The sequence below is a fragment of the Neurospora tetraspora genome, assembly GCF_033439725.1.
Source record: "Neurospora tetraspora strain CBS 560.94 chromosome Unknown B0H65scaffold_9, whole genome shotgun sequence".
NCBI lineage: Eukaryota > Fungi > Ascomycota > Sordariomycetes > Sordariales > Sordariaceae > Neurospora > Neurospora tetraspora.
Genome location: NW_026944391.1, coordinates 999,560 through 1,020,710, shown reverse-complemented (window position 1 = coordinate 1,020,710; position 21,151 = coordinate 999,560). Strand labels below are relative to the sequence as shown.

The 21,151-nt window shown below is 54.3% G+C and overlaps 7 protein-coding genes across 7 annotated transcripts; 1 reads left to right on the top strand and 6 right to left on the bottom strand.

Moving 5' to 3' along the window:
* Positions 1-139: 139 nt before the first annotated feature.
* Positions 140-2,477, bottom strand: B0H65DRAFT_337910 (WASP-like pretein las17p). The gene is made up of 3 exons (XM_062823597.1): positions 1,977-2,477; positions 257-1,925; positions 140-188 (listed from the first exon to the last, which is right to left on the bottom strand). Exons 1-3 carry the CDS (start codon positions 2,184-2,186, stop codon positions 157-159), a joined length of 1,911 nt encoding a protein of 636 aa, XP_062677098.1. The 5' UTR covers positions 2,187-2,477; the 3' UTR covers positions 140-156.
* Positions 2,478-3,437: 960 nt separating this feature from the next.
* On the bottom strand, positions 3,438-3,746 carry B0H65DRAFT_553259 (uncharacterized protein; the record flags this gene model as incomplete). Its single annotated transcript, XM_062829950.1, has 2 exons — positions 3,438-3,599; positions 3,675-3,746. The coding sequence occupies 2 exons, from the start codon at positions 3,744-3,746 to the stop codon at positions 3,438-3,440; spliced, it is 234 nt and encodes a 77-aa protein (XP_062677097.1).
* Positions 3,747-4,076: 330 nt separating this feature from the next.
* B0H65DRAFT_337835 (uncharacterized protein) lies at positions 4,077-7,325 on the top strand. Its single transcript, XM_062823596.1, has 2 exons — positions 4,077-4,297; positions 4,365-7,325. Exons 1-2 carry the CDS (start codon positions 4,250-4,252, stop codon positions 7,215-7,217), a joined length of 2,901 nt encoding a protein of 966 aa, XP_062677096.1. The 5' UTR covers positions 4,077-4,249; the 3' UTR covers positions 7,218-7,325.
* Positions 7,326-7,677: 352 nt separating this feature from the next.
* On the bottom strand, positions 7,678-8,040 carry B0H65DRAFT_553257 (uncharacterized protein; the record flags this gene model as incomplete). The annotated part of the gene is made up of 2 exons (XM_062829949.1): positions 7,678-7,896; positions 8,020-8,040. The coding sequence occupies 2 exons, from the start codon at positions 8,038-8,040 to the stop codon at positions 7,678-7,680; spliced, it is 240 nt and encodes a 79-aa protein (XP_062677095.1).
* A 2,763-nt stretch (positions 8,041-10,803) lies between these two features.
* Positions 10,804-12,935, bottom strand: B0H65DRAFT_534116 (Aldehyde/histidinol dehydrogenase; the record flags this gene model as incomplete). Its single annotated transcript, XM_062828991.1, has 3 exons — positions 12,702-12,935; positions 11,884-12,629; positions 10,804-11,813 (listed from the first exon to the last, which is right to left on the bottom strand). The coding sequence occupies exons 1-3, from the start codon at positions 12,761-12,763 to the stop codon at positions 10,804-10,806; spliced, it is 1,818 nt and encodes a 605-aa protein (XP_062677094.1). The 5' UTR covers positions 12,764-12,935.
* A 706-nt stretch (positions 12,936-13,641) lies between these two features.
* On the bottom strand, positions 13,642-14,152 carry B0H65DRAFT_337802 (uncharacterized protein). Its single transcript, XM_062823595.1, has one exon. It carries the CDS (start codon positions 14,042-14,044, stop codon positions 13,778-13,780), a length of 267 nt encoding a protein of 88 aa, XP_062677093.1. The 5' UTR covers positions 14,045-14,152; the 3' UTR covers positions 13,642-13,777.
* Positions 14,153-19,376, bottom strand: B0H65DRAFT_337801 (uncharacterized protein). The gene is made up of 3 exons (XM_062823594.1): positions 18,713-19,376; positions 15,387-18,556; positions 14,153-15,332 (listed from the first exon to the last, which is right to left on the bottom strand). The coding sequence occupies exons 1-3, from the start codon at positions 19,190-19,192 to the stop codon at positions 14,261-14,263; spliced, it is 4,722 nt and encodes a 1,573-aa protein (XP_062677092.1). The 5' UTR covers positions 19,193-19,376; the 3' UTR covers positions 14,153-14,260.
* Positions 19,377-21,151: the final 1,775 nt, after the last annotated feature.

The window sequence follows — 21,151 nt, the reverse complement described above, 5'->3', positions numbered from 1 at the left end:
ACCCACTAGATCTCACCTGTAGCGGACGCCGGACCAAACGGGTAAACCACTGGCAATCGGCGTCGCTTCATTCTTCCTTTCCATTCCTTCTGGACTCTTCGCGTACTTGGAGACTGTCATAGTGCTCTTCACCATGTTATCAAGGGCATCGGACACTTAATCCCAATCATCACCATCATCCTCGTCATCTGTTCAACACCAGTTAGCATCATCTTCCCACAATCCACAAACACTTCTCGGGTTAAGTGAAACTTACCACTCCTGCTAACCTTCTCCTTCCTCTTCTGCAACGCCAACGCCAACGCATCCGCCATCCCACCACCGCCACCCGGCGCAACTCCAGCGGGCGGCAATCCACTACCTGCGGGCCCAGTATCGGAGCCGCCACCAGGAACAGCAGCCGCGGAACGATCACGGACCAGGCTTCTATCGACCTTCTTCAACGCCCTAATACCTCCCGCACCCTTGATGCTGTCCAACACGGCCGAGCGAGTGCCGTCAACAGGCGGCAAGGCAGCAGCGGGCGGTGGAGGCATACCACCTGGAGGAGGGGGAGGAGGAGGTGGGGGGACGCCGCCCATGCCGCCCGGGGGAGGGGGAGGAGGCGGAGGCGGGGGTGGTGCGCCGCCTGACGGTGCGGGCATGGGAGGCATAGGAGGAGGCGGCGGGGGAGCATGTGCTGCGGGAAGAGGGGGCGCCGGGGGTGCTGGCGGTGCCGGTGGTGGCGGAGGAGGCGCGCTCGTTGCGGGAAGGGGAGGTGGTGGAGGCGCCTGGGTGGCCGGTAGAGGCGGCGGAGGCGGCGCGTTTGAGGTCGGGAGAGGTGGTGCCTGCGGCGGTGCCGGGCTTCTAGTCGGCAACATCGGCGGCGGCCGTGAGCTCGCGGGCGGCAGGGGAGGTGCTGGTCCCGGTGCCCTGGGAGGCATAGGAGGTGGCGCAGCTGAATTTCTCGGGGGCGGTGGCGGAGGAACAGAGCCACGGCTAGGAGGCGGCGGGGGCACACTTCGTTGGCCTGTGAATGGCGGAGGAACGCCAAACCTATGGCCCGGGTCCGAATCTTCGAGTGGTGTCTTGGGCGGCCGAGGAGGTGGTGGAGGTCCAGGCGCAGAGGGCGTGTGTCGCGGAGGATCAGAGTGAGCAAACTTGCCAGCATCGGCAATGGGAGGAGGAACAGAAAATCTTGGCCTTGGAGGTGAGTCTCGCGTAGGGGTCGGTTCCTGGTGGTTTTCGGTGTCGAGCTTGCCGGATCTTCTTGCTGGAGGAGGAGGCGGGGGTGCTGGCCCTCTCCTAGACGTCGACGGAGTTACCGACTCGGAGACAGGGCGCGGAGCACCAGGAGGAGGTGGTGGGGGAGCTCTCATTGCGGGACCACCAGGAGGAGCAGATGGCGGCGGCGGCGGAGGAGTGCTCGTGTGTGTGCCCTGCTTCGCTTGCTCCTGTTTCAAGAACTCAATGATGAAGTCCTGGTTTTCGCGGATGAAGTCGTCGTCGAGGCCTTGGGCCTTTAGGTCGTCACCAAAGTGTTCCCTCCACAAGGGATCGAAAGCATCCAAAGTGGCAAACTCGGAAGGAGGCTTGTATCCGTTCATTCCACTCATACGGCTTGCCGGTGCAGCGGTGCGCGGCGACTCGGGCGGGGTGGCTGTCGGAGACGAGTGCTTATGTCCTCCAAACAGACCTCCGAAAAGACCGTGCTTGTGGTGGTGTGCCTGGGAAGCGCCTCCGAAAGGTGTCTTGCTGGTAGCCTTGCTGGCGTTCTTTTCCCTGTCGTTCATCTTCTTGAGGAACTGCTTGGCTTCCTTCTCGTCCACGAAGGACAAGCCGGCCACGCATTCCTCAAGCTCGAAGGTATGGAAGAAGACACGGTCCTGGTTGTAGCTCCAAGTGTCGAAGATCTCCTGGTCCCATATGACTCCCCTGTTTCCGGGCTGTCCGATGTCAGCCAAATTTCAACTCTTTTCGTTCTTTGTAGCACTTACCGAAATATCAACCAGCTTGATCCAATATGTGTTGCCCACGAGATCGTTTGCCAGCACGACGGCACCCTGGAGGCCGGTATAGGTCCATTTGGACGGGTTGGGGTAGGCTACATAGAGCCTGGCGACGGCGACGGCATGGATCTTGTTGGTCTGCTTGGGTACGCAGCGCTTGACCGTCTCCTTGTCGTCGTCGCTAAGGATGGACGGCATGGCGAAGAGATATGAGGGGTGGAAGCGCGGAAGTGGTGGGTGGTGGGTTGCGGCCTGGCGTCCCCTTTAGATGGTCCAGGGGGAGCAAAGCATGGATAGACTGGGAGTCGGTATGCGAGGTTCGGTGGAAGGCCTCGTTCGGCGGGCGCAGCGCCGAGAGGTGATGTTCTGAAGCTTGGTCGCCGTTCCTTGAATCGGTCGGCGGGTCGGTCGGCGAGGGGGGTAACGTCGAGCGAAGGGTGAGAGTGGAAGTGGGATGTTGTATTAAGCTTTTTCGGGCTGTTGGTGCTTCTTATCGAGAGCCGAGTGTCTTGTTGGTATAAGATAAAGCAAAGCTCCGTGCTGCCGTGGCCGTGTCGCGTGTAATTAAGAACACTTGACGGAAGCCTAGATGGGACAATGGAAGTTGCCGGTTAGCTACTTAGGTAACCGATGTCCAATGACTGAAAGGAGCAGAGAGAGAGAGAGAGGAATGGAGGGCGTCAGGCTGGGAATCACGTACCTCGGACAATAAGCTTAGGATCTGCCGTGGAGAAGCAATGTATTAAAGCTGTACAGATTGCGAGATGGTGTATTGCGAGAATAAGTTGAATTGCGGGTGTACCTGGCAGGAGGTTAGGCTTGGAGTTGCATCACCACGGCGGAGCGACGGTCAGCTTCAGCGGCAGGGCAGCGACTTGACTTGACGAGACCGGGAATCATTTCAATCCAATGACCAATTTCCGAGCGGGAAGCGACCACTGGACACGGACCAGATAGTGTCGAGATAGCGTGCCGGGGGTGGATAGGGCGTCAATTGGCGTGTCCACTAACAGTGCCCCTGGGTAACCCTCGTGGGAAACCCCTCCACTAGAGGTATCCGCTCCCTTGCACAGCCGACCTTCCGCTTGCCTGAGGTGATGTTCAACGAGATGGAACCTCCGAGAACTGTTTGACTTGTACATGTTGAAACGGGCAATGACAACAACTCCCATGTGCATTTGGTAGTTATAGCTTAGGTTGATATGGGATGGAAGTACCAATATGGGATGACATGGAAGTAGCTTCACAGGTTCACATGTTGCCGTTCGAGACAAGTCTTACAAGTCTCCAAGTCCCCTCTCATTTTGGGCGCAATTACACACAAGTCACTTCAGCCCAACAAGACTCCATCAAACTTGTCAAAACAGTTCAATTATGTATGTATCATTCAGTCGTTATCATCATTCCAGCCATTCCGTTGTTTGTCCATTCCCAGATCCAGCCAGTCCTTTACTTGTTGAGCTGCTCAGCCTTGGCCCTGCGTTCCTCCTTGGTGCCCTCCTCGCCGCCAATGTTCTGGGAGATGGCGGGACCGGGCATGGCCTTTGACGCCTGCTCGAAGGTGGCCTTGGCGCCGTCAGCGAGCTTGTTGAGGGGGTTGTTGGGGTTCTTCTGTTTGTTTGGTCAAAGAGTCAGTTTCTGTTCTCTGTGATTCACAAGACACTAGGTTAGGAAGGGATAACATACTTGCTCGTCCTTCTGGGTGTCGTGGGGAAGGATGTTGACTTCCTTCTTGCTGAGATCGTCGCCGCCGGCCATTGTGATGGTGTTGATGTTTTGAGTTATCGCTCTTGAAGAGTGGGTGGCAGAGAGACAACTGAGAGTCTTGGATAACTTTTTGGATATCGTCTTGCAGGATGATGGGTAAGGTGTAAAGGAGAATATTGTAACAGTCGAGAAGGGTCTCTTTTATAAAAGAAAAGAAGAGCAGAAGAAGGGAATAAAAGAAACCTGTAGTCGTCGTACCACGTACAAGGGCCCAAGAAAGGTGTAAGACAATGACGTCGCTTGTGGTCACGCGTCTCCATGCCCACAGCGAATGTTTATGCGGCGGCAGGCACACCCTCTGTTGCTGGCAGCTGCTATAGGCGCACCTCAGCGCATTGGATGAACCTCCCACGAACAGCGCATCAAACAGCATCTCGACTCCCGCTGGAAAGAACCACTCAGGGACCGCCATTGTACAACACATGATACCGACCGGAGTATCATCCTAGCTTTTCTCCATCATGATACTCGACTGATCGAGAACACTGCCCCGCATGTCGGCCTCCAGTGCCCCGCAACCCGTGAAGCTTTCACTTCCTCTTGTGCGTCCATGGATCATTGTGTAGTGTTGATTGTTTTCATCTAGACTAATACTAATACCCCAAACAGGTCTACCAACAGAAACTGTTTGAAGAGCTTCGCAAAGAAGATGAGCTCGTCATTCTCGCCCGAGGCCTCGGCCTCATGCGCCTCATCACCAACCTGCTTCACTCATACGATGCCGCAGGAAACAACCTGATTGTGGTCGTCAACGCTGAAGACAGAGAGAATGCCTGGATTGGTGAAGCCCTGGCCGAGCATGCCGCCATCAGCATGTCTCCTAAGGCCAGGGGCTTGACAGTCGTCAATACGGACTTTACCAGTGTCGGAACAAGAGAGAAGATGTATGCCCATGGTGGCATTTTTAGCATCACCTCACGTATTTTGGTAGTCGACCTGTTGACCAACCTCCTGAACCCGGAGACCATCACAGGCATGATTGTCCTCCATGCGGATCGCATAGTTGCTACTTCCCTAGAGGCCTTCATCCTGAGGATATATCGCCAGAAGAACAAGGCCGGCTTTCTCAAAGCCTTCTCAGATAACCCGGATCCATTCACAATAGGCTTTTCACCACTTGCTACCATGATGAGAAATATGTTTCTCCGAAAGGCTTCACTCTGGCCTCGCTTTCATGTCCAGGTTGCTCAATCCCTGGAGGGAAAGAAGAAGGCAGAAGTCATCGAGTTGGAAGTCCCCATGACCGACTCCATGAGGGAGATCCAAACTGCCATCATGGAGTGTGTGGAGATTAGCATCCATGAGCTCAAGAAAGAAAACACTGGGCTGGAAATGGAAGACTGGAATCTGGACAGTGCTCTGACCAGGAACTTTGATCTTATGGTACGGAGACAGCTAGAGCCAAACTGGCATAGGGTCAGCTGGAAAACCAAGCAGATTGCTGGCGATCTGACCGTCCTCCGTGGTATGCTCCAGTCTGTCCTCGCCCTCGACGCTGTGTCATTTCTGCAACAACTGGACACCATTCATGCGGCACATAAGCCCGCTCCTGGGACCACCAGGCAAACAGAGTCTCCTTGGCTGTTCTCGGATGCGGCCCAGACCATCTTCGAGACTGCAAGACAAAGAGTCTACTCTAGCAAGCAGAAGGCGGGTCCAAACTCAACCATCGAGTCACTAAAGCCCGTCCTGGAAGAACAGCCAAAGTGGGCTGTTCTTGCTGACGTCCTGGAGGAGATTGACAGAGACCTCTACTTCGAACCAGCTGTTCGGGATGACTCCAACGGCACCATCTTGATCATGTGCGCAGACACAGACACATGTCGCCAACTACGCGACTACCTACAAACAATGCACATCCGGCCTCGAACGGCAAAGAAGGTAGAAGAGGTCTACGATCCCGAAGAGGACAAACCATCGGGCGCCTTTCTAATGAGGCGCAAGTTACGCAACTACCTCAACTGGAAACGGGAATTCGCCCAAGTAAACGCCACCCTCTTCTCCGAGAACCAGAAAGCCCTCAGCGGCGCCGTTGACCCGCGACTACCCCAGGCTAGAGGCCGAGGAGGAGCGCCAGCAAACAAACGGCGCCGAGTCCGCGGCGGTGGTGGCGTCGGAAGCAACCCCAGCCGCCATGAGAACGGCAGTATCGTCCAACACTTTGAAAAGCCCAACGAGGTAGCCGACCTGATGTCCGAGATCCAAATCACCGAAGACGACGCAGGCGGCCAAGCCGCCGAAGAAATCATCACCTTCGCCACCGCCGACCCGCTCGAGGACATGGACGACTACTACCAGCTCTACGACATGCAAGACCTAGTCGTCATCCACGCCTACGAAGGGGACCAAGACGAGCACGTCCTCGAAGAAGTCAAACCCAAATACATCATCATGTACGAGCCCGACGCCTCCTTCATCCGGCGCGTCGAAGTCTACCGCTCCTCGCACAACGACCGCAACGTGCGCGTCTACTTCTTGTACTACGGCGGCTCCGTCGAAGAGCAGCGATACCTCTCCTCCGTGCGGCGCGAGAAGGACGCCTTCACGAAACTCATCAAAGAGCGAGCCTCCATGTCCATCGTCATGACGACCGACTCGCACGGGGTCGAAGACCCCGAGTCCGCCTTTCTGCGAACAATCAACACCCGCATCGCCGGCGGCGGCAAGCTCGCAGCCAAAGCCACTGCCCAACCACCCCGCGTCGTCGTCGACGTGCGCGAGTTCCGCTCCTCCTTACCGTCCCTCTTACACGGCCGCTCAATGGTCATAGTCCCCTGCATGCTCACCGTCGGCGACTACATCCTGTCTCCCACCATCTGCGTCGAGCGCAAGTCCGTCTCCGATCTCATCTCCTCCTTCAAAGACGGCCGGCTGTACGCCCAGTGCGAGACCATGTTCCAGCACTACAAGAACCCGATGCTGCTGATCGAGTTCGACCAGAACAAACAATCGTTTACGCTCGAACCCTTCGCCGATTTGTCGGGTAGTTTGCGCAGCGTCAACCCCGAAAACGCCGGCGCCAACGATTTGCAGTCCAAAATCGTGCTGCTCACCCTGGCGTTCCCCAAGCTGCGCATAATCTGGTCTTCCTCCCCCTATGAAACGGCAGAAATCTTTGAGCGGCTGAAAGCTCTCGAAGAAGAACCCGATCCCATCGCTGCGGTAAGGGCGGGACTGGGGGAGGGAGAAAGTCCCGATGAGGATGGGGGGGTGAATGAGGGCAAGGGAGGAGCGGTGAATGTGAATGGGGGGAGTATGTTCAATATGGAGGCGCAGGAGATGTTGGGGAAGGTGCCGGGCGTGACGCCGAAGAATATCAAGAATATTATCGTGGAGGCGGAGAATGTGCGGGAGGTTGCGAATATGGAGGTGGAGGAGTTGGGGAGGTTGGTGGGGAGGGAGGCGGCGGGGAGGATTGTGGAGTTTTTTGAGAAGGATGTGTTGGAGGATTATGGGGGTTAGACTTGATATTGAGACTTCTTCATCTTTTTGAAGTACGACGAGTGAATGTTGTGTCAATGTGGCTGTTAATTTGCGATAGACGATCGACCGGTATGAAGTTGGTAAGAGTTCAGGCGATAGTGTTTTCACATGTCGCAAATTAAATCTAAGGTAAAGTAGATCAGAAGTGATGTTCAATGTGAATCCGATACATTCCTAATACTACCAATCTCCATCCATCTTCAACGCAAAAACGGAACGCAAAAGTTAGAAGAAGGGTATAGGGTATCTCTTCGTCATGCTATCATATAACCTCCCATCGTTCCTCCATAGCTCATTATCGCATTATGCTTGCTCTTCTCCAAGTGGTAAAAAGCCAAAGACAAAGGAAAAATTAAGAAGCGCATGCTCCACTGGGTATCTTTCAACTTCCACCACCGTCCATCCCCCCCTTATGCTCTCCTACCACGACTCAAGATCCTTAGATCGCCGCAGTAGTACCAGCATGTCTCCTCCGTCCCATGCCACCGCTCCTCCTCCTCATGCGACCGCGACGGCTGCCGCAGTAGTTGCACGTCAAAAAGCCGACGATCACGTCGATGACGCCGATGACGCCGTTGATGATGGCCATGAGGATCGAGCCGATGCCGTTCACGACGCCCATGATGGCGCGGCCGATGGTGCGGAAGACGCTTTGGATCTGTTTGGTTGGAAAGGGGGATGTTAGTATGTGGTGGCCTTGATGGGGGAGATGGGAGATGGGGGAGGTAGGGGTGCGAAGGTAGGAGGTTAGAGGGGGAGGTTAGGAAGGGGAGGAACGTACGCAAGAAACGACGGCGCCCATTTTGAGATTATTGTTTTGATGTTCTTAGGTGGTTTGTTTGTCTTAGGTGGATGTTGTAGTTGATAGCAGTTATTGTTGTTGCTGAGATACTTCGTAGATGGTCCAAGTCTTTCTTGAAGATGTTTGTTGTTGATTTGATGATGAGGAGGATATAGAAAGGATGAATCACAGTTCAGAAGAAGGGAAGGCAGGTGGTGTGATATATATGTGCAATTGTTCAGTTCGTCTGGTCTGGTCTTGCAAGGCATCCAGCCAGTCATTCAGTCATTTCGCAGCACATTCGTCACTTCTTGGTTCCTCCCTCCCTTGGAACCCTTGGAACCCTTGGAACCCTTGGAACTGGAAATTCTTGTTCATGGTTCATCATCCCGTTGTCCATTCACTTCATTCTTTCAGCCCACTTTGCCTACCTAGCTTACCCGCCCGCTTGTCTAGGTACGCAATATACATGCAAGGCATGCTTTCTGTGTGTCACAAGCGTGCAAACGTGTGTGTGCAGTTCATTTGCTGTGTAAGTGCCAGTGACGTCACAGGGCGGCTGTTAGGTACCGGTACCTTACCTTTTGTTCTCTTTTTTTTTTTGTTCTCGGCACCTGCCATCCAACGCGTGCGTCTTGGCTCCTATCCACATTCCAGGCAACGACCCCCGACCAACAACGACGCAACGAGCGCCCGGAACCTACCCCGAAGCTAGCCTTGTGTGTGCCTTGAATCTTGTCGCCAAAAAAGTTTTACGCCGAGAATCCAAACGCGGGTTGATGTCGTTAGCCAGCCTGGCGGGAAGAGAGGACCAGCTCTTTCGAGAAAGAGATCGACTCCCATCCTGGCCCATTCTGTGCGTGGCCGACCTTCGGAAGCACAAAGTTGGCCAACCATAGCGCTTGATTAGGCCACGGCACCTTTTTGGCCGTCACGCGACGAGGTGGTGATACTTTTGATACCCGTGGAGATAGGGTGGAAGAGAGTGGGGATGGGTGAAAAAGGCCACCCTACTTGGTATGATGGGTAAGTTTAATTAGGTGGGGTAAGTACAAACGCTTATTGTCCGTGCAGAAAAGTACCTGACAGGGGGGTTTTTACTTTCGCTCCAAACCACAGTATCTCCACGGGTAAGTACATTCGAGATAATTATGGCTGGCTGGTGTATCCGGGTAAGTGGCTGAGCAAGGTTGCTTGCGAGGAGAAGTGAGGAGAAGTGAGGAGAAGTGGCTACGTAGTGGCTTGCCTCTTTCCATATTGTATGCCATCATACCTCTAATGAAGATGGACGATGTCGAAGATTTAATGCCACATGTGGCTTGACGTCTTTTCCCTCTCTTCCTCCCTCCAAAGAACCTGATAAGCATCGTCGGGTCAATACTGGAGGCGAAACTCGGCAACCCCCCCCCCCCCCCCCCCCCCCCCCCCCCCCCGGACGCCGCGGCAACTCATCATTCATCAATGCTGTGGCTTTCCTTTTCCTTTCCCCCTTCTCTCCCTCCTCTCACCTAATAGCCTCACCTCCATAACCTCGTATCCCGTCACACCTGAAACTTCTTCTCATCAAAAATTCAATTTGTTCAGTTCCTTGGCACATTCGTCAGCCATCAGCCGAAGAAAAAAAAATGGTCATCCCGCGTGCCACCCGCGAAAGAACTTGAAAGGAAAAAGAAAGGTCGCTTCCGTCCTGCAAAGTTGTCGAAAGTGGATTAACCCCTACGTCATAGCCGGTCCCCACTTGCGCTGTGCGCATGGGTCGCATGCACGACGACGACGAACGGGCTGCACATGGCTTGTGGATCCCGCGCTTGGCGATCTTTCTCTCCCATCCATGTTGTTGACGTTCGTTCGTCTTCTCTTCAGCATAATTGATCCCTACCTATAATCTCCGAGGAAACGGAAATAACGAGAGTTCAATATAGCTTTTTCTGATTGTTCAATATCCCGTAGGATCACAGCGGCAGTACAAGCGATGCGATGCCTCATCCACCTGGAGACGAACCAACGACAGACACCAGGTACGCCTCCATGGAAGGTGGAAGGCTCGAGGGAAGGGTACCGCAAAATCTCACTTATAACGGAGATGCTCTGTGGATAATGCAAGGTTTATAAGCCAATCCAGTTGGCAAGATGCTGCATATGCAGCTAAGAGCAAGCTCAAAACGCCCGCATAAGGTGTGGCCTTCCCCGAAAGAGCATCTCCGTTATGAGTGGGATTTTGCGGTATAACTATTGGGGCTTGCACAGTAGAAAAGACATCCCGAGAACCTTCATCATCCCGCATAGCCAAGAGTCTCTTTTCTCCGGGAATAAACAAGGTTTAAACTGGAGACAGACTTCCGGACGTTGTTGGAGACATCTCGGCCTCGCTGGAGACGTTAGGCCTTAAGAGCGGACCCCTTGTACCTGATTTCTTTTCTTCTTGTTGTGACATGCTTGTGCCATGCAAACCAGGTAGCCATGTGATGTCAAGGGTCTTGTCATTCTGAAACTGACACCATCGTGGCAGTCTGGATCCAGCAGAATTCAGGGTCCAGGACCATGGATTCGAACGATCACATCATACTGACAACGTTATTCTTGGCAGCAGAAGCCATTGCGGAAGAGGCTGTCTTATGAATTAGGTATTATTTACTACTACTGTATCCCCTTCTCTTGTCTACGCCTATTCCCGAAAACCAGCGTAAGATCTACGGTATATACCGGGCCGTTAACCCGCTGTCCGTTGTCCCACGGAATATCTAAGTATAGCATCATCGACGTAGACCCTTCCTCTCAGGGCCTCTAACTATTCCTCAAAATCCCAACAACCCCACCCACCTTCCTCCCCAGTCCCATCCCATACCCAACCTCCACCACGCCCCTCGCAAACATCCAGCTCCGCTCCTGATCGGGGACCGGATACTGCATCGGCCTGGGTATCGCCGTCCTAACACCAAGCCAACCAAACCGATCCTCACAAACCGCCTTCAAATTACACAGACCCCTCAATCCCTCCTCACCCGCAAACCTTCCATACCCCGAGCCCGCAACGCCTCCAAAGGGAAGCTGAACAGCATACGTAGCGCCAAAGTCGTTGACGGCTACCATACCCGCTTTCAACCCCCTGACGACCTCGTGCAAAGTGGAATCCCATTCCGATCCGAACACGGAGCTGCCCAAGCCAAAGTCGGGCGCGTTGGCTACGGCGAGGATGTCCTCCGCTGAGGAGGAGGCGGCGCGCATGACCACCATGATGGGGCCGAAACACTCTTCTTGCGCGATGGCCATGTCGGGGGTGACGTCCACGAGCAAAGTGGGGACAAAGTAATGGCCGCTTGGGTATTCAGGGTGTGTGTACCGTGTGCCGCCGGCGAGGAGTCTAGCGCCCGCCTTGACGGCATCAACGACGAGGTTTTCAAGACGGGCGAAAGCGTTGTCGGAGATCATGGCGCCCACGTCGGCTGTTGGGCCCAGACGCAGGGCGCGCACGCGGGGTGTGAGCATGGAGAGGAGGGTGTCGTAGTGTTCGGGGGCGGCGACGATGCGCTCGATGCCGATGCAGTTTTGCCCGGAGGCTTGGAAGGTGCCGCGCATGAGGGTGTTGACGATGCGAGGGAGGTCGGACTTGGGGGCCGAGGCGAGGATGATGGAGGCGTCTTTGCCGCCGAGCTCGGCGAGGACGGGGATCAGGGCCTTGGAGGCGGATTCGGCGACTTTCTTGCAGACGGGCTGGGAGCCAATGAAGGTGATGTGGCTGATCTTGGGGTGCGAGGTGATGTGGTTGGCGGTTTGGGGCCAGCAGACTACGGTTTCTGTGAGGATGAGGTTTGGTTAGTAAAGGCGAAAGGTAAGTTCTAGACACAAGAGAAGAGGGATACGTACGAACAAGCGCGGGATTATGGCCATGCGCAACCAACGCGCCTCTAATCACACTCGTAAACCACTGCGAGCTCCAAGCCGTCTGTTCGGAGACCTTAACCACAATACCGTTGCCCGCAAACAGCGCGCTAATCACCGGTCCGATCAAGTTGTGGAACGGATAGTTCCAGCTCACCAGCGCAGCAACCACGCCCAACGGCTCGTAGTGCACAGTATTCCGCTTATACGCCATCAACAGGTTCGTAGGCCTCGACTCCGGGCGCAGCGCCTTCTCGCCGTGCTTGATAGTCCACTGCAGCTTCTCAGCCGTGACCAGGATCTCGCCCAACTGGGCGTCCACCATGGTCTTGCCGCTGTCGAGACAAGCCACCCTGCAGATCTCCTCCTGGTTGTCGAGCACGTATTGGAGCAGGGAGCGGAGGACGGCGCGGCGCTGGCGGAAGGTGGTCTTGGCCCATTCGGTCTGAGCAGCATGGGCTTGGTCGATGGCGCGGTCGATGCCCTCGGGGGTAGAAGGGTTGACGAAGCCTAGGAACTGGCCGGTAGCGGGGGCGTAGCATTGGATCGCGGAGGTGCCGGAGACTTTGATCGAGGGTTTCTCAAGGATGTTCTCCTCTTTGGGGAAGTTGGCGGGAGAAATCGTGTAGCGGATCGGACGGTCTTCGCGGCTCGCGATGTACCAGACAGCCAGCGCGGCGAGGGCTGACCAGACAAGGGCCCATGATGACTCGGGGATGTAGCCTCCTACTCTGTTGTGCCGTGCTTTTCAGTAAAGCTTCGAGGGTAGAAGGTGTAAGAAAAGGCAGAGTGTCTGCACGTACGGTGTATCCTCCAGAGCTGTCCGGAGCTGCACAAGCAGACTCCTCGGTATCTCCGCCGCCATTCTTGCGTTGAGTGAGCTTGTAGAGGCCAATGGCAGACCAACTCAGCTCTTGAAAGCAGGACTATGCCTTGGCAAGTCTCACCTAGAACGAAGACTTGTAGGTAATTGTCGAGGAGAAGCTCGAAAGTCGCAAAAGAAAACTTCCAGGGGCAAGCCAGCGCATTGGGAAGCTGTTTCCAGGCGCGCGTGTTCGTGAGCTGTTCAGCACCAGTGATTGGTCGAGATGCAGGTACACCCCACATATGGTGCCACCGGCAGGCAAATGCTTGTTAGTGCGAGCCGCAAGGGTTCCCGTCTCCCCGACCCCTTTCTCGACGTCGTTTGGACGGGATGCCAGATAGGACAAGTAAAAGTAAACAATACAAGGATTGAAGCTATTCATGTGCTTGACGTAAAATGATCCGAAGGACCGCTTTCTCGTACTACGGGGATCATGTGTTTAGGTTGCTCAAGTCCCGAACATCGAAATAGCTGTCAACTCTGTAATTCCTTTCTCGTTTATCTTCGTCAGTTCGCATTGTGCCATAGATTCACTTTAGTTCACGGTAGACTTCCTGGAAAACCGCTAGCAACCTTTTCATCCTCTGGTAATACGCCGTATTCACTGAAACCTATAAACATGAAGAGCAAGCTGACTCCGCCAAACCAATGGACCTATCTAAGGTGTGTGAATCCATGCATTGAACATCAAACAACCATCTCATGTTGTCTTTTTTCCTTTCGCTGTCAACGGAGCTGGTGATCAACCAAAAGACGAGGAAAGAGTGATAATCAGAGCGCGGGGTATATATGAATAATTAATAATATACACTTTTTGCTTTTGCGGATTGTAGTACTTCACTTTGCTTGCTCTTATATCTTGTTGTGGCACTCTTCTTTCCTCTCCATTCCTTTCCCTTTCCCTTGTTCTCCTCCCCTCCATGCTACCTCTCTCTCTCTCTCCGCTCGCTCGCTTCCTTGCTTGCTTCACCCTCTCTTGTACTCCCGCTTCAACTCAACTCGACTCGACCTCTTCTAGTAGTGTGGTGATATGTGACAAGAAAAACAAAGCAGCCATAATAACCAAAAAACCCAAACAACAAGTAGTGTAGATTTGTTGACTAGACGGCCGGGAAACAAAAAGGACCAAAAAAAGCAGTACATACTATCGCAGCAGCAGGTATAAGAACGCAGCAGCAACAGCAGCAGCAAAAGCCCCAAAGACCCTGTGGAAAAACAAGACGGAAAATAGATAAAAACCCCTTTCCTCCCCAAGGCTATGTGAACCCTCGCACACAGCATGCAGCTACAACAACGACAACATCACCAACCAACCAAAAAGTCATGTGTGTGGGCCATGAAATCATGTCCTTCCTTCCCTTCCCTTCCCTATTCCTCCCGTTCCCTTCGCTTCGAACTTCATCCCATCTGTTATCTCAACTTCGTGGCCATGCATGCACTTCGTTCCTTTGTACTTTATCTCTTCAACTCACAATTCACTGTTCCTCCCTCTTAGCGTCATTGCTGACTTTCCCGTCTTTTGTCCCCCTCCTCTACATCCTCTATCCCAGGATGCGGAACCTCATCTTCACTCTGCTTGCTAAACACCGACAACCCCCTCTTACGCACCGTCGTCAGGTTAAACCTCCTTTGCGCCCCGGGCGTCGGCAGATTCTGCGCCGAGTGCGTCGACTCGATCCGACTGAGCCTGGCAGCCGACGTAAAATCGTTAGACTGCTCCAGACTCTGCCTGACACGCTCGCGGCTCGCATCCATCGACCGACGCAAGCGATCGTACGAAGGCCTGGCGCGGTCAATGGACGGGCGTCCACCACCGATTGGCGGCTCGTCCTCGAGCTGGTTGGTGTCGGTGGTGTCGAGCGCCTCGAGCTGGTTGGTGTCGAGCGAGTGCCGCGTGTAGTTGGTCCCGTCGCTGCCGTTCTGAGCACGCGTGTTGTGCGTGGTGACGGACGGCGGATAGATAGGCCGGCGGTCCTCGTCGACGCTGGCGTAGTGCGTGTGCTTGGAGTGCTTGGACGACTTGGACTTGGCGCGGCGGCTGGAAGATTCCGAGGAGCCGGAGGAGGTGCCCTTGAGGGCGTCGTCCTCGGCGGGAGCGACGACGGGCGCTTCAATGGCCTTGTATTCGCCAGTGGAGATGCGCTCGCGGATAATGTCGACGTCGTAGGGGAACATCTGCTTCTGGATGCACTTGGTGACAAGGCGGGGCAGCAGGCAGATGGTGGGCGTGACAATAAAGGCCATCCAGAAGGTGAACTCGGCGTAGACCTGGGGAGCGGCCTGGTAGAATTGGGCCGAGTAGCTGGTGGCCGTGTAGATGCCGGTCCAGAAGAAGATGAAGATGTCACTGAGGAAGACAACCAGGAGCATCACCCAATCCCACCTGTAAGTGTTCATCAAAATGTACATGTTGATGGTCATCACGGCAGGATGGGCAATGTAGGCACCCAGTCTTGTCCTTTCCTGAACGTCAAGGCCATTTCCAGAGGCGGCAGGGGTGAGGATACAGAATATGAACGGGATGAAGAAGCTCATTACAGATTGATAGATACCATCAGCCATGTAAGCCCTGGGAAATTGTTAGTGACACCTTCAAACCATACTAGAGGCGCGAATGACTTACCAGAACTTGGTCTGTGTCCACTCAAGCCGTTCGATACCGCGGCGGTAAAGTTGAGGAACGGCCAGGGACACAGTGTCGCTGACATCCTGATCCAAGACACCCATGAGGATGACTGGAATGGAAGTGAAGAACAGGTTGAACATGAGAATGTAGGTATAGTCGAAAATATACGAGATGTCGAAGTCGCAGAAGACCTGGAACCAGAAGATGGCCCATGTCCACACCATGTTCTTGTAGAAGAAGTTGCTAATTGTCTCTGCCAAGCGTCGGTAGGACCAGCGACCGTGAACGAGCACCAAGCGTGTCAGGAACCTGAACTGGCCGATGGCGTAATCAGAAGACATGACAGCCTGGCGACCTTCCTCACCAGCAATACCAACACCGACATCCGCCTCCTGAATCATGGCAACATCGTTGGCACCATCACCGATAGAGAGGGTCATGACGTCCAAGCCGTTCTTGACCATGGAAACGACAGCAGCCTTCTGAGCGGGACTGACACGGCAGCAGAGCACGGACTTGCACTGCTTGCACAGCAGCAGGAACTTCTGCTTGAGCGTGTCACTGAGAACCCACCGAAGGGTAAATCCGTCAATAACAAGGCCGTGAGTAGGTGCTGGCGCTTCGTGGTCCTTCTTGGCCTGCTTGAGCTCCTCATCGCTGCCGGTCATGCCAAACTTGGCCAAACCCCTGTCGAGTTCTTCTTCGGCAAGGCGTAGGTACTCAGCTTCCAGCTGGACACCAGCCTCGTCCTCGGTAACCTGCAAGCGCACAAGATCCATGTCGTTGTTGAGGAGATTGCAAGAGAAACCAATGTTGATAGCGGTCTCGACCTTGTCACCGGTAAGAACCCAGAGCTTGATACCGGCGTTGCCGAGGAGCTCAATGGCATCGGGCACACCATCCTGGAGACGATCCTCAATGGCGGTACCTCCGAGCAAAGTGAGATCCTGTTCGATTTTGTCGGCAATTTCCTCGAGCTTCTCTTCGCGGTTCTCCAGGGCAGTAGCGGCAATGTCGTGCTCCTTCTTCCATTCGTAGTATTCCTGCTCTGTCAGCTCCTTCTCCGCAATACAGAGAGTACGGAGACCTTCGACGGCGAACATTTCGAGGTGTTCAGCGGTTTCCTTGCGCAGCTCCTTTTGCTCGCCGCGCTTCAGACGGGAGTAGATGATACTGTCGGCACCCTTGCAGAAGAGGATGATCTTGCCGTCAGGCATTCTGACGATCGCGCTCATTCTCTTTCTGCTGGAGTTGAATTCGATGATGTTGAGAACGGGGTAGTGCATGTCCTTGCCCATGACGTTGACATTGACGCCTCCATCGGACATACCGAGGACGGTGAAGCCCATGTCACGAGCGGTAGCAACCAGAGCGGCTTCGTCCGGAGATTGCGCCTTGAAGATCATTTTGGGAGAATCACCAGGCTGCTTCTCCGCAACGACAGTGTGGCAGAGAGCAAGGGCCAACATGAAGTGCTCGTTGGCCTTTTGCTGCTCGGGGCCGTGCTTACCAGCAAGGTCATCAACAAAGTCGGGAGCAACGAACGTAAGGTCTTCATCGTGGAGATAGGGGTTGTTGTGAATCTCACGGAGACCCATGAGAGCGCGTGCCTTGGCCTGCTCAATCTCGTTCTTGATCTTGGCGATCTCAGAATCGATGTCCACGCCACCATTCCGCTTGCTCATACCAATCTGCGCTTCGGTATAGGCTTCTCCGTAGGGCTGTCCGTTGATCGTGGCCTTCTTGAACTCCATCACATTCTGCGTGAGGGTACCAGTCTTGTCGGAGAAAATGTACTCAATCTGACCAACATCATCGGAGATGTTCCAGGACTTGGGGATACAAGGCGCATCGATCGGCTCGTAATACATGTGAATATCGCTGTAGATGAAATAGGCCTGCAGCGTCCGAACGATTTCAAGCGAGATGTAAAGCGAGATGGGCACCAAGTTCTGGAAGACAACAACCGCAGCCCAAAAGGTGATAAATCCCGTGAGACCCGCAGTCCCGCCGATAGAGCCCCATTCGAACCAGTAAGAGGAGGCATCAGTCTTTGCCCAAGCAACACCGTTAGCGATAGCGGCGATAAGACACATGATCATCAGAATGCAGAAGTTGTAGACGACGTTAACGTTGAGCTCACGGGCAATCCGAGCCCGCTTGCTGGGAGTAACTCCTGCATTCATCATGATCTTGGTATCGTGACCGGTGAAGACAACCACGCCAAGCGCCCATTCGGTGTTTCTAAGATTGCAGCCACGCAGAAGCATGTTGTCGATGCTAATGGGCTCCGACATCTCGATCGGGTCGCCATCCTCGTCGTTGGGAAGTTCCTGGAGCCACTTGACCGCACCGTTGTACTTGTAAAGATTGGGCTGAGGGGGCTCGCTTTCGATGATGAACTGCGCACGTTCACAATCACGGGCATGCTTCATTCCACGGCCGCACCGGAGCGCAGAGCGAACCTTTAGGTTGGTTTCACCGTCCAAGTTCTTGGTCTCGACGTAGCAGGCGCCATCCGGATCTGAAGTTGCCAGAATAATGATATCCGCCGGAATTTCGTCATCGTTGTAGATACGAACAAAATCCCCCACGACCAAACTCTTCCAGGCGTCCTTGGCGAATCTGGCCTTGCCAGAAATTGGAAGGTTGCGGTTGACCAAGTCACCCTTGATTTCCTGCAGAGCGTATTGGCCGTCGATCTGGCGGCTTGATCCTTCACCGGGGAAGTCCATTTCATTCGGCTGGCGCGGAAGTGGCGAGGGAACTGGCGTCATTTCAACATCGTCTCGTTGAACATTGAGGGACCGTCTATCAGTTCTCGACTCCATCGACATGCGCGGATCCGGTTCATCGTGCGAGGCCGTGTGGTTCTTTAGGATCGGATTGTCGTCCTCCTTTTTCCATAGCCCCTCGGTCTTGTGCCACAGAGCACCAAAGATTCGCGAGTTTGCCTTTTTAAACCTGCGCCATAGAGATACGTTATCCGCCTCGACATTGACATTGGGAATGCCATGCAATTTGTGGACGGGCGCATTGTTAAGAACATTATCCAAGATGGTTCTTCGGTAGTCTTCGACCGCATCCTTGATAGCGGTGACGCAAATAATAACAATTAGAGGGACGGCGTTGAGTCCGGGGTTAACACCACCAAATATGGGGAAAATCTAGAAGGACGTTCACGCATCAGCATCAACAACACTAGAGGCTCAGAAGGCATCGCTAGCTCTGGGTCCCGACCAGGGGCGGGATCGGCAGGGGGCAAGGGGTTCCAGAGGGAGAGCGGATACAGCGGTGCAGCGGTGGAGGAGATGGCTACTCACAACTAAAATAACAAGGAAAAGGAAGAAAATGTTGGCAATGTTGTGGAATTGAAACCACAAGTTCTTGGGGACGAAGGAGAGCGGCGTGTATTTTGCTGTTCGGATCTTGTTTCGCGGATACTGCTGCGTTGGATGGCCTTCGTCATCCTTGAACTCGTCGGCTAATGGCAGACCACAGAAGATGGTCCTTGGTTCTGAATGTTCTCCGTCCGCGTCATCCTTTCCTGCGTCACCACCGGCGGTGGACGGCGGCGCCTCGGACTGCCCTGCCGTCGAGTCGGATTTCCCCGAGTGCTTCGAGGCCCTCTTCTTCTCGGCGCCCAAAGCGTTTCCATTGTTGTTCCTATTCTTCAACGAGAGGCGCTTTAGCCCACTGCTCTTGACGGTGAGTTTCCGTGTGGCCCATCGTGATCGTTGCGTCGAGTTTATTGGTGTCGGTTCAATGCCCCCTTCGTCTTCGTCTGCTGGTCTGGGAGTCATGATGAGGGAATCGCGGGCCGAGCCCGATCAACCCGAGCTGTGCGCCAGGATGGCCAAGTAGGCCTTTGTTGCTGTCGAGGTCGCCACTGCAAGTTGAAGACAGAGGTTTGCGTCAATGGTCGGCGATGCGATTGATGGCCCGGTGGCAGCACGGTAGAGGACCTAGTTCGATATCGTAAGGTAGGTAGGTGATGGAACTCGAAATGCTAAAGTGTCGTCGGTTTCCGGTGGAGGCGGGTCCCGAGAAAGCAAAACTTGGAGGATGTAGTGGTTTTCCGGATATAGCGTCAGGTCGTTGAATACTAGTCGATTCGGACGGAAGATCACGAAAAGAGCGTCGGAGTCGTAACCAGGAGCAATCTGAGAGTTCAGGCGCGGCTGGCACGTCCTCGAAGGGGGGAAAAGAGAGAGTTTTGGCGCCCTTGTCTTGGACGGTTGGAAGAGAAGGGCGGCGGTTTATTGGATGGCAGCCCGTCACAGCACTCAACGAGATGGGATGCGGTTTGTGCGTCGGGTGTGAGAGTGAGTGCGAAGTGCAAGCGACGGGAGGGGAGAATCAGTGCTGACGGGAGTGAGGCAGCAGCAGTAGAGGTACAGGGCAGCACGCAGCAGCAGTGACAGCGGGTGGCAGTGAGTGGCCTCAAGGAAGGCGGGCACTGAGTGGTCAGGGCAGCAAGGCCACTGGCTGGGCACGCACGGAGACTGGACTCCTTCTAGGGCCCGGGAAAGCCGGGGTTGACTTTTCTGGGGCCAACAAAGCCAAGAGAAAAATGGACATGGCAAGTGGATCCGGCAACGAACCGGACTTGTAACAAGTGCGAGCAACTGTAACCACTGGTACGAGTCGATACGCCTTCAAACCGGTCACGAAAGGGAGTCCCGGCTTGAATCTTACGGCCCAATGTAGGTACCGCGTACAGGTGGGCTTACAAATGGAGTCTCGTGCTTGTAAAATCTCCATCCAGGCCGTTGATCAGTGCATTGTTGCTGCAGGAAGATGGAACTCGAAGGTCCTCATCCAATTGGACTGCATTTCAGCCGGATGAAGTCACTGCATGGCAGAAAAGACAAAAATGGCATTTCCAACATCGGGCACATCAGAGAAGGGGGAACGCAGGCCGAAAGGGTCAAAAACCGTAAAGACTGAAACCCACGATACGATCCCGTCTCTTGGCAAGGGAGCCTTTTCCAATTTCCACTTCTAACTTTTTCTTTTGAGAACACTTTGCCAGGCACAGTTCAAGTGGCTTCAAGATGCCAAGGGATCTGGAATACCACATTCCCCAATAATGGAATTCAATCCATGTGGACGGCCCGATGGACGAGCCGATGGACGATTGTAAAGGCCGACAAACACAACAGACCTTGACAGTCAGATACAACCTCGGACCCTGGAATTGGTAATCAACGAAATTGAACCCATCGCCAGCCAACCAGGGACGCCGGCCCTCCTCCTTCACACGATTTCCACTCTTTTTGCCCACCGCCAAAGTGCAACGAAGAAGAAGGCTAGGAAAGCCCAGGAGACTCCTCTCTCCAGTTCAATTTCACGGCGTCGCGGCACGAGAAGGTGGGGCATCTGGCCTTCTTCCTTCGTTGTTCCTCCACTCCCGCTTGTTCACCACCACGGCCAACCCCAATAGTCGGGGTCAACTCAAAGTCGAACTGAGACTTTTTGTTCGGACTTTGTAGGGTGGCCGGCGGTGGTGACTTTGCTGACCGGCCCGGCTATGGAATCGGTGGATGGAGTCCGCCCAGCCATGGTTATGCTTTTCACTGCCCGGCACATGCCTCAACCGGCCACCTCCAACTCATATCTTTATTCCTCTGCCTCTTTCTCTGTGTAATGGAATGGTTACACATGAAACATTACCACAGCAAACACCACTCAACCTCAACTATGAGTCTATGACACCTCGTTCCAAAAAGACCACAGTGGCATCCGGGAGGCTCGGCCCC